We start from the raw sequence: 17,162 nt of genomic DNA, 5'->3' as shown, positions 1-17,162 counted from the left end.
CATGGTGTTCCAATTTAGTGTTAAGATTGGCCAACTAAAGTGTTGTCAACCTTATTGTTATCTTCTGAAATTCCCAATAACCCATTTATTATGAATTGTTGCCAATTCCATTATTTTATTAAATGATGCCAAATGTAACTTTCTAAGTCTGTCATTTCTGAACCTCCTCTTGCCAACTATTTGATTACAGCTTGTACAGAAAAATCATGATAAATACTTGGTTCTGTTCCTTACCAAAAGAAATTTGGTTCCTTACCAAAATTCTATTCTGTTCCTTACCAAAATTTCAGAATATGCTAGTACTCTGGCAAACTCCATAAAGCCCCCCCCCCTTTTTTTTCATTTTGAATTTAGGCAGTTTTACCTACACAGTTTCAACCCATTGCAATAGTTTCTGATGCTTAACTGATCCTATCTTTGGTCAGTTCCTCTAGGTTAATGATCCTGTAGTCTTTGATAGCTTTATTGCTTTTAGGTACAATAAGACATTTTATGATAATTATATATACATTTTCTACTGTTGACCTGTCTTATGCCATTTCTCTAAGGAGAACTTTTTCTTTTTTTTTTTTAAATTTTTTTTTTTAAATTTTTTTTTTTTTAACATTTATTTATTTTTGAGACAGAGAGAGACAGAGCATGAACGGGGGAGGGTCAGAGAGAGAGGGAGACACAGAATCTGAAACGGGCTCCAGGCTCTGAGCAGTCAGCACAGAGCCCGATGCGGGGCTCGAACTCACATACCGCGAGATCACGACCTGAGCCGAAGTCGGCGCTTAACCGACTGAGCCACCCAGGCGCCCCGAGAACTTTTTCTTTTTATAGAAAATGGAATTTGAAAACTACAGTCTGGATACATGGGCAACTCATAGCTTCTAGGTCACTAATGTTTTTAAACCCCTTAGTAGGGGTGCCTGGCTGACTAAGTTGGTAGAGCATGCAACTCTCAATCTCAGGATCATGAGTTCAAGCCCCACATAGGGCATAGAGCCTACTTAAAAAAATAAATAAACCCCTTAGGTAGAAAAATAATACCAATATTACCACTAACAAAAGACTAATAAAGGCAGTTTACATTTCTTTATATTTCTCTTTGTGCTTGAGATACAGAATATCTTTGAGATATTCTCCTAATGGTAAGTCAAAATATTTTAACACCGTTTGAAATTATTATTCTTTATGTTGTTATACCAGAACATGATGTAGAATCAAATCCACTGGTTTTGATACAGGTTTATTTTCCTTTTTGACTTAATTTTTAAAATAAAAGCTGATATGTAAAATATCTACATGGATCCAAAGTCAAAACAAAAAACAAGGTATAACCAAAGATAAACCTTTCATCCTTGCCCTCCCCTGTTGTTTCATCTTGAGATTCCTTTTTTTTTTTTTTCCTCAATGTTTATTTATTTTTGAGAGACAGAGACAGACTGTGAACAGGGGAGGGGCAAAGAGAGAGGGAGACACAGAATCTGAAGCAGGCTCCAGGCTCTGAGCTGTCAGCACGGAGTCTGATGTGGGGCTCAAACTCATGAACCATGAGATCATGACCTGAGCTGAAGTCGGACACTTAATCTACTGAGCCACCCAGGCACCCCGAGATTTTTTTTAAAGTACAGGTATATATAGTATCCCCCTCTTCTTTCACACATATTAGTATAATAAACATATTCTGCACTTACCTCTTTTTCATTTAAGATACTCTGAAGATCACTCCCTAGAAAAACACAGATGCACAATACTCCACTGTACATTCATATGATAGTTAATTCACCCAGTCAATTGCTGGACATCTAGGTTGTTTCCAATTTGCTGCATTTACAAATCATGTTTTTCAAAAATTCCTTAGTGTATACCATATTTTGTAATTTTATGAGTGTATCTTTGGGATAGAAATAAGGGTGCTGGTCTTATGGTAAATGCATGAGACTACACCTGGACATTGCTTAATTCCCTCCTATATGGGCTGTACTATATTTTTTCATTTTCATCAGCAATTTCAGAGTTCTTGTTTTTTCAGTCTTGACAATAGAGCATATTAATACCCTTTAGGATTTCTGTGCATCTGGTAGGGATGAAGTGGTGTCTCAATGTAGTGTAACTTGCATTCTCATCTCAAATTTTAGAATCTTTAAGGATATTAGTCTGTGATATACTTGCAAATATCTCCAATTTTTCATTGTCCTTTATCTTTAACATGGAGTCCTATAAAAATTATTTACTTTTTTCTTTATTTCTACTTGGATTTTTGAGTCATACTTCTTAATATCTCCATTCCAGGGTTGTAAATAAATTCACCCATGTAGTATTTGTAAAGTTTCTTTCTGTTTTATTTTTAGTTTTTACATTTAGATATCTGGATTTATTGGGAATTCATCCTACTTTACATGTCAGAGAGGAAACTGATTTTTTTTTCATAAATTTCATCCAATTGTGCTAATACTAATGATTAAAAAATTCTTTCCCAAAATGAATCTAGCAGAATGGTTCCTGCAAAGAAAGGTGGTTAGGGAATGACTAAAGAACTTCTGTTATCTCTATGGTAGACTAGAGAAGACATTATCAAAATTCACAAACATACCAATGGAAAGGGGTTCAAGAAACACGTACCTCAGGCATTCAAGGAAATCCAGGAATTCACAATGAAGGAGACAAGAGCACCAGATATGCACACTGATACTAAACTCAACACAGAAGTCTAGGCCAAAAGAAAAAGGAATGGCCATAGTTATCTGTATATGGACGTCCAGAAAGCTGTTACATTTCTCAGTGTAATCATCACCTTAACAAAAATAGTCAGCATGAATGAAAATGGCTCATTTATTACAATAAAGTAATATAACAAAAAAATTTCACTTTCCCCACATGAGTTGAGAAATTCCACAGAAGACAATAATTTCAGAGGGAAGTATGTTCCCTAATACTGTTTAACTACTGTTAAAGAACTGAATTATGTGCTACATACATGTACATAAACTCAATATTCTTTAACTTATGTAATACTAAAAGGTATCAAGAAAATACCCTTAGAATAAATTAAGTGCTGAACTGGTAAAGTACATCTTCATCAATGATACACCTTGCTGTTATGCATAAACTACAGAATTATCACCTATCCAGGTCAGAGTTTAAACATTCTGGGTAAACATCATTTGACTATTGTATTAGTTTTTTGTTTTTGTTTTTAGAGAGAAAGAGGGAGTGAGCACAAGTGGGGGAAAGGCAGAAAGACAGGGAGAAGAGAATCCCAAACAGGCATTGCACTTTCTGCACAGAGCTTGATGTGGGACTTGAACTTATGAACTGTGAGATCATGACCTGAGCCAAAGACAGATGCTTAACTGACTGAGCCACCCAGGTGCCCCTGTATTAGTTTGTCACGTATGTTCATGAGTAAAATTCTTCTGGAATTTGTTGTTCAAGGGCTACTCCACATCTAATTTTGTTATCAGAATTACGTGAGTCTTTTAGCATCTGCTAGCAAATTTTCCATAGGATTTTGTTTCTTCAGGGAGCAGCCTGTACTCCTACATGAGTTATAAAGATTATTTTTTCTAACTGTTAAATTTTTTGGCCCCTGTTAGTTACTCTTGAAATTTAATAATCTATTTTCCTAGAAAACAAACTATATTCTATTTAAAATTTGTTTCTAGTAAGGTTTATATCTCTTTATATTGCCATTAAAAATACCCTCTAAAACATGTACCACAGTTCTCCTTTCTTATGATAATGTTAAGGCATTGCTACCAAGAAACATTTTGACTTAAAATAAAAAACCTTCTGTATTGTTATTTATTCCATGAATTTTTCTTTATTTTCGTTAAATAAAGCTTTCCATCAATTCAGAGGCACCTGGGTGGCTCAGTCGGTTAAACATCCGACTCTTGATCTTGGCTCAGGACATGATCTCAAGGTTCGTGAGTTTAAGCCCCACCTTAGGCTCTGCTCTGGCAGTGCAGAGACTGCTCGGGATTCTTTCTCTCTCCTACTCTCTCTGCCCCTCCCCTGCTCACACAAACTCTCTCAAAATAAATAAACATAAAAAGAAATTAAGAAAAAAACACATTTCTATCAATTCAAATGCCCATTGGGGCATTAGCTCTTACTTTAGCTTGTTAAGTAATCATTATTTAATTTGACAAATACTTGGACTCTACAATATGACAAGCACTGTTATAAGTGCTGGAAATACAGTGGTGACAAGAAGTAAACTTCCCTCAATTTTCTTTGTTATATACATAAGAGTAATTTCCATCGAGAGCTGCCATGGTCATATTCATAGGATTTGACATATAGGAGTTTTGTTATCATTCACATCTAAATAAGCCTGTAATTTCACTTTTGATTTGCTCGTTACTTTGATAATTTATAAATGTAGTGTTAAATTTCCAAGAGATCAGAATTCATTTGGCTATTTTCTAATTTCTAAATTTCAGGGGCACCTGGGTGGCTTAGTCAGTTAAGCATCTGACTCTTGATTTTCGCTCAGGTCATGATCTCACAGTTCATGAGATTGAGCCCCACATTGGGCTCTTGCTGACAGTGGGGAGCCTGCTTGAGATTCTCTCTCTTTCTCTCTCTCTCTCTCTCTCTCTCTCTGCCCCTATCCTGCTCATGCTTTCTCTCTTGAAATAAATAAACTTAAAAAAAATAAATTGTCATTGTGGTGATAAAATGGATATGACATTTGGCTTTAGAAATCCGTTAGGGACAAATCATTTCTAAATGCCTTTAAAAACAAAACCAAAACAAAAAACAAACAAACAAACAAAAACCACTGGTGAGCATTCAACAACTCCACTTTCATTAAAACCATAAGGCTTTTTGGGGCGCCTGGGTGGCGCAGTCGGTTAAGCGTCCGACTTCAGCCAGGTCACAATCTCGCGGTCCGTGAGTTCGAGCCCCGTGTCAGGCTCTGGGCTGATGGCTCGGAGCCTGGAGCCTGTTTCCGATTCTGTGTCTCCCTCTCTCTTTGCCCCTCCCCCGTTCATGCTCTGTCTCTGTCTGTCCCAAAAATAAATAAAAAACGTTGAAAAAAAAATTAAAAAAAAAAACCATAAGGCTTTCTTTATAGTATGAATTTTTTTATGCAGCAAATGAATTTAATACTGAGTCAAAGCTTTCTTCCCTTCCGTTTGACTGTTTTTTCTTCAGAATTAGCATCCTGCTGTTCAATAAGACACACATATAGATGGCATATTTGTCTACATTCATTATATTGTTAAGGTCTTCCTCTCATAGAAGTTGTCTAACACTAATATTAACGATGGTTATTAAGTCATTGAAGTCATCAAGCTCATTTAACCCTTGTAATCAAATAAGGAAACACAGATTCAAGTTACTTTCCAAAAAATACAAAGAGAAGAGGTGTTGAAACTAAGACATGCCAAATAAACTGCATGACACAGTCAAGGCTTTCCAAGATTAATTACATAACAGAAATTCACCTTTGGTATAATTTTGTGGAACTATAACAAAACTTAATAGGAATGGAAGGTTTCCCTATGTGAGTTAGATTTAAATTCTATGCAGAGTAGTATCAATGATGTGGAGAATGCTTTTAAGAATGATTCAAGAGAATCACAGTGTCATCTTTTTCATAGGGTTTTACCCTGATATTCCAAATGGAAAACCAATCAGTAAATGCTTTCCTATATTAATATAGATTGCATTATGAATTCTCTACTATTTAGTGTGTTGTGTGCTCTGTCAAATGTTCTTCCAATATTACTTATACTTGTGAGTTCCTCAAAAGAAGGAATTAACTGACATCAATTAAGGAATTATGAATACAGACTTCCTATATTTTTATATTATAAGACCTCACAAGAGTGAAATAAGATGAGAGCTTGGAGAAAATGTCTCAAAATTTTTACATTCATAGGATTTCTCAAAAGTGTAAATATCCTGGTGTTGAGCAAAGTCTGAGTCCTGACTAAAGGTGTTCCTATAGTCTTTCCATTGATAGAGATTCTCACCATTGTGAATTTTCTGTTCAGTAAAATATGGATGAGGACTAAAGATCTGGCTACTTTCTTTACATTCATATGATTCTGTATCAGTATGAATTTTCTTATGTCGTGTAAGCTGTGAACCCCAGATAAAAGATTTCCCACATTCTTTACATACATAAGGTTCCTCACCAGTATGTATTCTCTGATGTCGAGTAAGTTGTGAACCCCAGAGAAAGGCTTTTCCACATTCTTCACATTCATATGGTCTCTTTCCAGTGTGGATTTTCTGATGTCGATTAAGTTCTGAACCACGAAAAAAGGTCTTTCCACATTGCTTACATTCATAGTTTCTTTCACCAGTATGAATTTTTTGATGCCGATTAAACTCTGAGCCATGACGAAAGGTCTTTCTACATTCCTTACATTCATAGAGTTTCCTCTCATTATGAATTTTCTCATGTTGAGCAAGATAGGAGGCCCAAATAAATGTCTTCCCACATTGCTTACATTCATAAGGTTTCCTACCATTATGAATTCGTTGATGTCTAGCAAGGTGCGAACTCCAGATATAGGCTTTTCCACATTTCTCACATTCATAGGGTTTCCTACCAACATGAACATTCTGATGTTGAGCAAGATTTGAACCACGAATAAAGGCTTTTCCACATTCCTTACATTCATGAGATTTCTCACTAGTATGAGTTCTCTGATGTTGAGTTAGGTGTGAACCACGAGTAAACGCTTTTCCACACTGCTTACATTCATAAGGTTTTTCACCAGTGTGAATTCTCTGATGTTTAGTAAGATGTGATCGCTGACTAAAGGCCTTTCTACATTCATTACATTCATAAGGTTTTTCACCGGTATGAATTCTCTGATGTCGTGTAAGATCTGAGCCACAACTAAAGGCTTTCCCACACTGTTTACATTCATAAGATTTCTCACCAGTATGAATACGCTTATGAACACTAAGTTGTGAGTGAAATCTGAAGGACTTCCCACATTCCTTACATTTAAAAGGTTTTTCACCAGTATGAATCCTCCTGTGACCAGTAAGACTTGAACGCAAACTAAAAGCCTTCCCACATTCTTTACATTCATATGTTTTCTTGGCAGAGTGTACTGTCTGATATTGAGTAAGTTCTGAATCAGAAAGAAAGGTCTTCTCATATTCTTTATCTTCACAAAATCTCTCACCAGTGTGAATTAATTGATGTTGATCACAGTCCAAGCCAGAACAAAAGGCTTTTGCACACTCTTTAAATTCATTCAGTTTCTTTCCTGTATCATGTCTGTGAGCTGTGTGATGGTTAAAAGTGGACATTTTTTCATCGGTGAGTATAACTTGCTTTAAACATTCTTCCTGATTTTCCTGTTGTGTTTCAAACTGACCTTTGCTTTCCCAATCAGCCCTAAAACATGAATATTCAAGGTTGTGTTTTTTACAGATTTCCAATTGAGATAATTCTCTCTCAAAAGTAACACTTTTTTGTGATAACTCCTTGGTTTGACATCTGAACGGCATGTCTGAAAGATAAGAAGGTAAATTCCTACTGTTTTACTGTTCACAAAGAAATAAAACCTCCAATGTAGATATAAGAAGTAAATCTTAAAATACATAAAGCACACAAGAAGTGAATGGCTTAAGAAATTCTCAAATTCTGGGTGATATGAAAAAAAGGTGGAAAATAAATAGAAATTTAAGAGAACTAATAAAAGTTGAGGTGGGTGTTTCGATATATAAAAGCTTTGTTTTAGGGACACCTGGGTGGTTCATTTGGTTGAGCGTCCAACTTTTGATTTCAGCTCAGGTCATGATCTCATGGTTGTGAGACTGAGTCCTGCATTGGGCTCCATGATGGGGGTGGAACCTGCTTAAGATTCTCTCCCCCTCTGTCCTTCCCCTACTCTCTCTCTCAAGGAAAAAAACAAAAACAAAAAACCAAAACCTTTGTTTTGGTCAAATTCACCTGAGCAATTCAATTTAAGAAGATAATTATTCGGGTACCACCCAATGATGGAAAGCCAATGTAAAGATAAAACTGTTTCACTCAGTGTGATAAATCAACCCTCAGCATATGTCAGGCATTAAAAAAATAATTCTGTAAAAAATACACTATAAAACAAACAAAAAAAGTTGAGTAGGGGGAATTTAGGATGGAATAAAGGGTAATATTACAAAAACCAGGTACCAGGAAGCACAACTGGGATCATTTAGTCATGTGAGAACAACATAACACATCGCACTGTCTAATCCCTTCCATGTTTACTGAATATCCTGCTTCCATATTACTTTCTGTACAAATAGGATGAAACAAGAACATATCTAAACTAACTCAAAGACAAATATGCAGAAATGTAATTACAGCTACTTAATTATGCTTCAGTTTGCCTTTGCACACTTAAAGACTTCACCCTGCTCATTTCCTCCACTGTATAAAACCAAGCCATCTTTTTGTCACATGACTTCAACCAAGGTGCTTTTGTTTTCTTTATTCTTGAGTTTATAGTATTGCTCAACCATTCTGCTTTATGCTTTCAGGCCCTTCCAACAGGTCTTCTCTTCCTTTCCCTTCTATCCAAGGCCACTGAAAATATTTCACAAAATATTTACAAATTTCAAATACTATGCAAGATACTACAATGAATATCTTACATAATTCCGAGCTTAAAAACAGTAATGTTGGGAAATAAGAGTATCAGTCTTATATGTGGGAAGTTGTCTGGTCTAGAGTTAACAGAAGAGCAGGAACTCAGTAACACAGGTATGTTACATTTAGGTTAAAGGACATAATTATGGGTAATAGTTCAAAAAGGAAAATACTTTGAGAAGTTTTGTCAAGGGCAAGGAGTCTGGCATGAGCTAAGAATAAGTAGGACCCCTGTGTGACTCATTTTTGATATGTGCTAGGATTTGATGAAATTGTCATGTGCTTATGCTACAAATTTTTCTTGGGAGGAGAGAGGTGAGAACTGAGCAAGTACTCTAGCAGTGACTGAAGAAGTTGAGAGGCAGTTCAGTTACATGTATAAGTAGTAGTGTATTGTAGTGGAAAAAGGACAGACCACAGTTTCAGGCTCAGTTCTGTTCACTAACACCATCTTTAGGTTATGAGAAAATTACTGAGCTTCACTGAGCTCTTATTTTTCCATATGATAAATAGGGACATTAATATATTTTTTAAAGAGATTTATTGAGAGGGTTGGGAAAACATACTATTTTTATAAAGTGCCTAACACAGAAAAAGCACCACACAAGTAGTACATGATGATGATGATGATGATGACGATGATGATGATGATGATTAACGATTAGAGAAGAAAAACGGAGGGGACTGGAAATGGTTTAACAGTATCTCACACATAAACAACTACTAGAAAATGATTATTATTACTGTGCTAATTATTACAGGCAAGGCATTTAAGAAATATCAAATGAATATAAATCAAAGACATTAAAATAAATTCCTCAGATTAAATAGAATGTGATGAGAAAAGTTACTTTGAGATGCTGCCTAGGCATCTTACAGTATGACAACCCTGCCCACACCCAGAACCTCAGCATTTAGATAAAGATCTGAGCTTAGGATTCCCACCATGAGTTCCTGCGTGGTTTTTCCCAGTCACTTTAAAAATAGCCACATAGCGTTGAGCCCACAAAAAGTTAGTGACCTCGACCCCAACTACCTTCTAAGTAAGGTGCTTGCTACTCTGCTTTCTTATCTCCCACTTGCTCATGACCTGGGATGGAGGACTGTCCTTCCCACAGCTCACTGTGTGCCCCTGCCCCAATTTCTACAATTCATAAGTAATAAATCTTGTGATTTAACTTCCCTTGTGTAAATGTATTAAACCTGTGCCTTCAATCACAATGACTCCAGCATTTTCACTTCTCCAAAGTAGAAGCTTGGATGCTGAGGGAGCTACCTGCCAACCCTGTGTGGGTGGCTTGTGCCTCCTCATTAAGCAGGTCACGATCTGCATATTCTTAATTTAATAAACAAGCTATGGGACACCCCAAACACAGCACAAACATGAAAGTTAGAAATAATGATCCTACTACATTTTTACTCTGTATCACCCTCCGATTTTTCTCACTTCCATTTACATTCCAGGTCCTTAATTATGACTCTTTATACATCTCTTCTTGGTAAAACCTAACTTGCTGCTTATCCTGAGCCTAAACTAAACAAGTGAACATAGCTGGAAAAAATAAAATAGTTCCTACTAGAATCACTTCTAATTTATATTAAAAAGAAAAAAAAAACACCCATGAGTAGGTTCTCAGCCGTGTCAAGAATTTTTACATATTTCTGGTCAAATAGTATCTCTACATATAACCCAGTGGAAGACAATCAAGGACTCAGAAACAACGCAGAAACTTAAGATTATGACAGAAGGAATAAGATTATTCCACAAGTGGTGTTTCACTATAACTGTGTGGGGAAAAAATTATAACTCTTCTTTATACTATATACAAACAAAAACTACCAGTAAATTAAAGACATCAATGGCAAAAAAACTTTAAAACTTATACAAGAAAACAAACATCTCTAACCAAATCTCTATGTGTTGTCAAACTTACTGGTAAAATATTTTAGATGAACAAAATAAGAAAATATTATGACATTATTTGATATACTGAAAAGGCTCAGCCAATTTTTACTATTCAGATTGTATTGGCACTAGCATTTGGCTTAGAGACTGATAGAATTTATGACATCTCAGGGCTAAGGTGGCAGAGATTAGTATCCAGGGTCTGTCTGCATTCCTCATGCTGTTATAACTGAAAGGCTAGAAATAAGAAACTTGAGTAAAACAGAGGCAGACCTACACAGGAACTATAGTTCAGTTTCAAACTATCTAAGGAGGGTGATGGATTAAGATAGCAACCAAAATGTTAATGCCTTCAGGTACTTGAGAGAAGCAAATAGAAATCCTCTATAAAGGAAGGTATCCTGGGCATTAGTTTTACCATTTTGAAAACACTGTCTGGCACAAAATTAAATAAGTAACCAGACAATATGAATGTAAACAGACCACAGAAACAATAGTAGAAATACATCTAAAAGCACTCTAGATATTGGAGTTATGAGACAGGGTTTAAAAGTAACTATGCTCAAAAAGCCAAAAACAAAATTAATCATTTTAGCAGAGAACAAGAAACCAATACAAGTAAAAAAAAAAAAAAAGAAAAAAAAGAAAGAAAAAGAAACCAATACAAGTCAAAAGAAAAACTCCAAGAGAAAAAGGTTGGAAAAGTCCTAACAGAAGCATTATGACAGATTCAGTTAGAAGATTAAATGTAAATGTAAATGGAAGCTTAAAGGGAGAAGAGAGGAAGAATGGGAGAAGTAGCAATATTTGAAAAGATAATGGCTGAGAATTTTCAGAACAAATTTCATGAACAGGTGAATGAATGAATAAAGTATAGCCATACATGGAACACTACAGAGAAATAACAAATAAGCTATTGATACATGCAACCACACAGATGAATTTCAAAATCATGCTAGCAAAAGACACAAGGCTAGCAAAAAGGAAGAAAGTATACATTGTATAGCAATTTATGTAACACTCTAGAGCATATAAACTAATCTAGTTACAAAAAGCAGGTAGTGATCTCGCAAAGATGGGAGTAGAAAGGGGAATGAATGGCAAAGGGGCGCAAGGAAAATCTGGCAATAACTGAAGTATATTTTTCTTGATTATGGTGATTATTTCATGTACATAACATAATGTCAGAACAGACCAAACTGCAGATTTCAAATATATGCAGCTTATTATTTTTCAGTTTTATCTTAAGTTGTAAAGCAAAAATTTTAGGACCAAAATAAAACTAAAGTCTTAAAGAAAATAAAGATAAATATTCTTCTGGCCACCCTAACTGGGTATTAGTGTATTAGTGTTTCTTTTATGTGAATGCCCACTCACACCAAAAATACAAAATATTAAGCCAACAAATGGTAAGGATAGATCAAGCACACAGCAGACATTTATCAAATAAATACAACCAGTAATTCAGTAAACAAGAAATATCCATCCTCCCTAGAAATCAATAGCCTTTAAACTATTAAACTATTAGAAGTCTCTACTTAAAAATAACTCACTTGGGGGCACCAGGGTGGCTCAGTCAGCTGAGCATCCATCTTTGGCTTAGGTCATGATCTCACAGTTAGTGATTTTGAGTCCCACATCGGGCTCTGTGCCAACAGCTCAGAGCCTGAAGCCTGCTTCAGATTGTGTGTCTCCCTCTCTCTCTGCCCCTCCCCCTGCTTGCACTCTGCCTCTCTCAAAAATAAATAAACATTAAAAAAAAATAAAAATAGCTCATTGGTAGTGAGACTACGTTGAAACTGATACCATCCCTGACCTTCATGTGAACCAATGCCCTCTGATCCTTCTGAAAACATAAGTATTAATTTCCACAATATAGAAATACATTCAAGTCATAGCTACCTCCCAGATACCCATGTGTTTACCATGAATCTGCTATTTGTTTCCAAACCTGTTTATACCAACTGTTTTTGACATTTTAACTTGTATATGTTAGTATCATTATATAAAGAAATATGAAAGAAAGATTGTTTTTTATGAAAACTAAGTGAATACTCTAAAAAAACTCATTTAAGAAGGCTACAAATTTTATTTTAGTAGCTTGGAGTCAATTATAAAGACTGGGGGAAAAGATTCCACAGTAAGATTAACTAAATTCTTATTCAAAACAGAAACCAAAAAATTAGGAGAATGAATTACTAGTGTGGTTAATATAAGAATAGGCAGAACTCCAATTAGGGAGAGCATGCCCTGGCCCTATAATGAAACACGGGTAAAATGGTTATGGGTTGTAAATAAATATAGTTTAAGGTATTCACATAATTTTCTATGATTTAAAGTAACTTTTTCAATGACAAATCAATTAACTATCTTAAATTAATTGGGCACATTGTATTCTAACTTTAAATCCTTTGGCCAAGGAATTTCATATCTGAGACACAACCATCATCCAATGTGGAAAAAAACCCATGAATAATTGATGTGTACTAAGAATTATAACTTTAGTAACAAGAAATACAGAGTAACCTTAATATATATAATAGTACATTTATAGTATGTGAAAATTTTACATTCATAGTATGGAAAATTTTATAATTTAACCAGAATTTTAAAAGCACATAACAGTGTCGAGGAAATAAAAATATAAAATAAAATTGCATAGATCTTAGGGACCAGAATATGTTACAAAAGCTTTTATTTTGAAATATGGTTGACCCTTGAACAATGCAGGTTTAAACTGCATGGATCCACTTATATGTAGATTTTTTTCCAGTACTGTAAATTAATTTTTCTTGCATATGATTTTCTTAATAACATATTCTTTTCTCTAGCTTACTTTAAGGAAGCATTATATAACACATGTAACATATAAAGTATGTGTTAATTTATTTTTTTTTTATTTTTTTAATTTTTTTTTCAACGTTTTTAATTTATTTTTGGGACAGAGAGAGACAGAGCATGAACGGGGGAGGGGCAGAGAGAGAGGGAGACACAGAATCGGAAACAGGCTCCAGGCTCCGAGCCATCAGCCCAGAGCCTGACGCGGGGCTCGAACTCACAGACCGCGAGATCGTGACCTGGCTGAAGTCGGACGCTTAACCGACTGCGCCACCCAGGCGCCCCAAGTATGTGTTAATTTATGCTATTGGTAAGACTTCCAGTCAACAGTAAGCTGCTAGTAGTTAAGTTTTTGGAAAGTCAAAATTTATACATGAATTTTTGACAGTGCAAGGGTCGGTGCCCCAAAACACCCTGAGTTGTTTAAGGGTCAACTGTAATTATAAGTTCACAAGAAGTTGCAAGAGTACCCTTTACCCAGTTTTGTCCAATGAATACATCTTACATAAAGCACAATATCAAAACCATGAAACTGATATTGGCACAACACATATGTATAGTGATATCATTTCATCACATATGTGGATTCCTGTAAACACCACCACAATCAAGACACAGACCAAGACCATTACTACACCGATTTTACCTCTTGTGTTCCCTCTTTATAGCCATAATCACCACCATCACTCTCCCATGCTCATCCCTAACCACTAGCAACCACTAATATGTTTTCAATGGTTATAATTTAGTGATTTCCAGAACGTTCTATAAATGGATTCATTTGGCATGTGACCTTTGGAGTTGGCATTTTTCATTCAGCACAATGTCCTTGAGATTCATTCAAGTTGTTGCAGTATCAATAGTTCAGAAAAAGAACAATTTTAAAACACAAAAACATAGTTTCTGGAATTTACAAACATGAGTCCAGTAAGGAAATAAAATTTATTTTCTTTCCTCGGTATTTCAAATAAAAAAGAAGCTCCAAGAGTATGTTATTTCAATCTGAGTCTTGCTCATAATAGAAGATTCATTAATTAACCTCAACTTGCCAAATATACCCCTTGTTTCCTCTTGACTGCTAGGACTTTTATGACATTGCATTCTCTTTGTTGTCCTCCATTAGCCTTAACCTCTCTTCTGCCACTTCCTATTCACTATAGCCAGAAGCCATTTTCCCCTACATTCCTGATTTTCAACTAAGCAGCCTATTACATCTTCTCTTAATTTAGAGCCTATTTTGCTTAAATTTATGGACATATTCCAGTCAAAAAAAAATACAAGTTTCTTAATAGATTATATACTCTTTGTTAACCTTTCTTATCCTAAAATGAAATTGGAAAATTAAGAGATGTTAGTTAAAAGAATGAATTAATGAGTGCAAGAAATACAGAACCAAGGAGAATTTAGGCAGAGTAAGAAAAATACAAGATTGAGTAGGGAAAATTAAAAAAAAAATTTTTTTTTAGAAATTTACAAATATCTAAATGAAGACATTTACAAATATCTAAATGAAAAAAAGAGAGAGAAAGAAACTCAATTAAAGCATTCATAAATTGACTACTGGAGAAAAAGAATGACACCTTTTTATAATATGAGGAAAAGAAAATGAAGAGGACTGAATTGGGAGTGGAATTTGGAGGTGAAGAGAAGGGTCATTTGGAAATTCATGCTGAAAAGGTTACTTTTGGCTCTAGGTCTCAGGCTTTTGTCCATGGGTTTTTATTCCCTGAAGAAGAAACCTGAGACCAATATTTCAGAGATGGTGCTTCCTCAATAAACATCTGGGCTCTTAGCTGCAATGATGGTGTTCCTGTGCTGGCTCAACCATCACTCACCTGGGCAATGTCCTCTTGTCTCATCCTGTAAAAATATCCAGGGCTCTTTTCCCTTCTCCAGTAAACAGAACACATCTGGCTGATAAATGCAAAGTCCTGATTAGAGATAAGAAACAAGAAATGACCAAATGGTAGAGGTTTCAAAGTTTGCATCTAGTCCCTTAGTTATGAAGGAAGAAAAACACTTATAGGAAGAGCAAGAAAAAAGCATAAAGTATTTCCAAAGGATGGAGAGGGTGGATGTTCCCACTGAGGATCACTAGAACCAAATTTACAGAGTGTAAGCCATTTTTCCAGAAAGAAGCCAGACATTCCCCTAGACACTTGAAAGACAATTTAAAAATTCACAATGTAGAAAGCAGAAAGTTCTGGGGTCAGTTTGTGAATCTTACCCAGTGAGATCATGTTGCTGTAGTTCTCCAACATCACATCTCTGTACAAATGTCTCTGTTCCAAGTCCAGGCACTCCCACTCCTCTTGAGAGAAGTCTACAGCTATATCCCTGAACATCATCAACTGCTGAAACAACAAACCGAAGCATCAATGGTGAAATTAAAAGAAATATTTTAGGTAGAAGGGACACAAATGAAAAAGGGCACTGTAGGAAGTGGGACACTCACTGAGCAAAAAACTGAAGTTGGCTGCCTGTAGTATGGGGGACGGGGGGAAATGACATGGAAGCTGAATGCCTATATGTTCTTAAAACCTCCTGTTGTTCAGTCACAACATCCTTATGACCTTTCCGTGACAAATAGCAGACAACAGGATGACAGTCCAGAATCATGAGTTCTTTGTTGACACCACAGGGATGCCACACCAGGCTTAAATGACTAACTCCAGATTTATTATGTGCCAAAAGTTTCCCTTCCTCCTTAGGCTATTTTTAGTTGAATTTTCTATTAGCTGAAATTGAAAGGATTCTTGGAAGAGATACACTCCCTAACTGAGTATCATTTTCTGTGGAGAATACCATTTTCTGTGGGAATGTATAAAATCTCTGGGCTCTAGGCTAAGTAGTGACAATCAGCACATGTCTTATTAATATTAATCTCTCATTGATTTCCTGGCAAGATCCCTGATCTCTCTGAACTTATTAACCTTCCATCATACCCTCTATTTAAAAGCCATGATAAAGTGCCACATACTAAAATGAATACCAACCATTACCAACTCTCACCTTTAATAATCGATATATCCCATTCTACAGAGTAAATAAAAGCTTTCATGTAGTGTATCCTGTTTAGCCACTCAGTTCCACTTTGTCAAGCCACGGATTTGAAAAGAAAGTCTCTACTATTTCCTTTAAGGCAAAATATTTCTCCTCCTTCAGTGCTCTGTCAAAGTATTAGGATGCAGGAGGGGCTGAATGCCATGTTGGACAGAAGAGGGACACCTAGGGAAGGCAGTGGACTGTTTCCCAGCTATCACTTACCACACTGAATAGTGACTTAAGTAAGCAGTTTAAGGATAAGAAATAAAAATGCTCATATGATGTGATATAAGTGGTTATAATTTTTGGAAAGAGGCAATTCCAACTCACATGGGCCATGACTTAAAATTCTAAGACTCAATCAGTCTTCTAGATTCCTCTCTTGGTGAAGCACAGTCTTGAGAAAGCAGAGCTAGAGGGAAGGAATCGTGAGAGGTCAGGTTTTCCTCAGAGCTTTCAAATGGACTAAGAATTCCATTTTCTTCCCTGAAGAAAGGTCAGAGGGAGTCTGCAGAAATCCTGGCCCAAACCAAAATCCAAGTCCTCATTCTCTCTCCTCCTCTCTCTCAGTCCTAAGTAACCACTAATCTACTTTTTGTCTCTGTAGATTATTCTGGACTTTCATATGAATGGAATCTTATAATATGTGAACTTACTATGACTAGTCTCTTTCATTTAGCATAATGCTTTCAAGGTTCATCCAAGTTGTAGCATGTATCAGTATTTCATTCCTTTCTGTGGCTGAATAATATTTCATTGTATGACCTA

General features: G+C 35.7%; 2 protein-coding genes across 10 annotated transcripts in view; one reads left to right on the top strand and one right to left on the bottom strand.

Annotated features, from left to right (window-relative positions):
• The window catches only part of LOC131500314 (zinc finger protein 571), a 130,518-nt gene that overhangs the window by 66,326 nt on the left and 47,030 nt on the right, over nt 1-17,162 (top strand). The window lies entirely within an intron of this gene.
• LOC131500316 (zinc finger protein 790-like) overlaps nt 1-17,162 on the bottom strand; it is a 56,506-nt gene that overhangs the window by 29,996 nt on the left and 9,348 nt on the right. For 2 of the 9 annotated variants that reach the window (XM_058709394.1, XM_058709395.1), the window contains exons 2-7: nt 16,725-16,806; nt 15,577-15,703; nt 15,185-15,280; nt 6,144-7,481; nt 2,611-2,698; nt 1,683-1,717 (exon numbers count right to left, since the gene is read on the bottom strand). In XM_058709394.1, coding sequence (XP_058565377.1) covers nt 1,711-1,717; nt 2,611-2,698; nt 6,144-7,481; nt 15,185-15,280; nt 15,577-15,703; nt 16,725-16,733 — 1,665 coding nt within the window. In that variant the 5' untranslated portion in view covers nt 16,734-16,806 and the 3' untranslated portion in view covers nt 1,683-1,710. Of the gene's footprint in view, nt 1-1,067; nt 2,699-5,061; nt 7,482-15,184; nt 15,281-15,576; nt 15,704-16,724; nt 16,807-17,162 lie in introns of those variants that run through there. The other 7 variants (XM_058709386.1, XM_058709387.1, XM_058709393.1 and 4 more) reach the window with 6 other exon arrangements.

This window comes from Neofelis nebulosa, chromosome 17 (assembly GCF_028018385.1).
Source record: "Neofelis nebulosa isolate mNeoNeb1 chromosome 17, mNeoNeb1.pri, whole genome shotgun sequence".
Taxonomy (NCBI): domain Eukaryota; kingdom Metazoa; phylum Chordata; class Mammalia; order Carnivora; family Felidae; genus Neofelis; species Neofelis nebulosa.
Note: the sequence above shows the minus strand (reverse complement) of the source record. Positions and strands in the feature narration are given on the sequence as shown.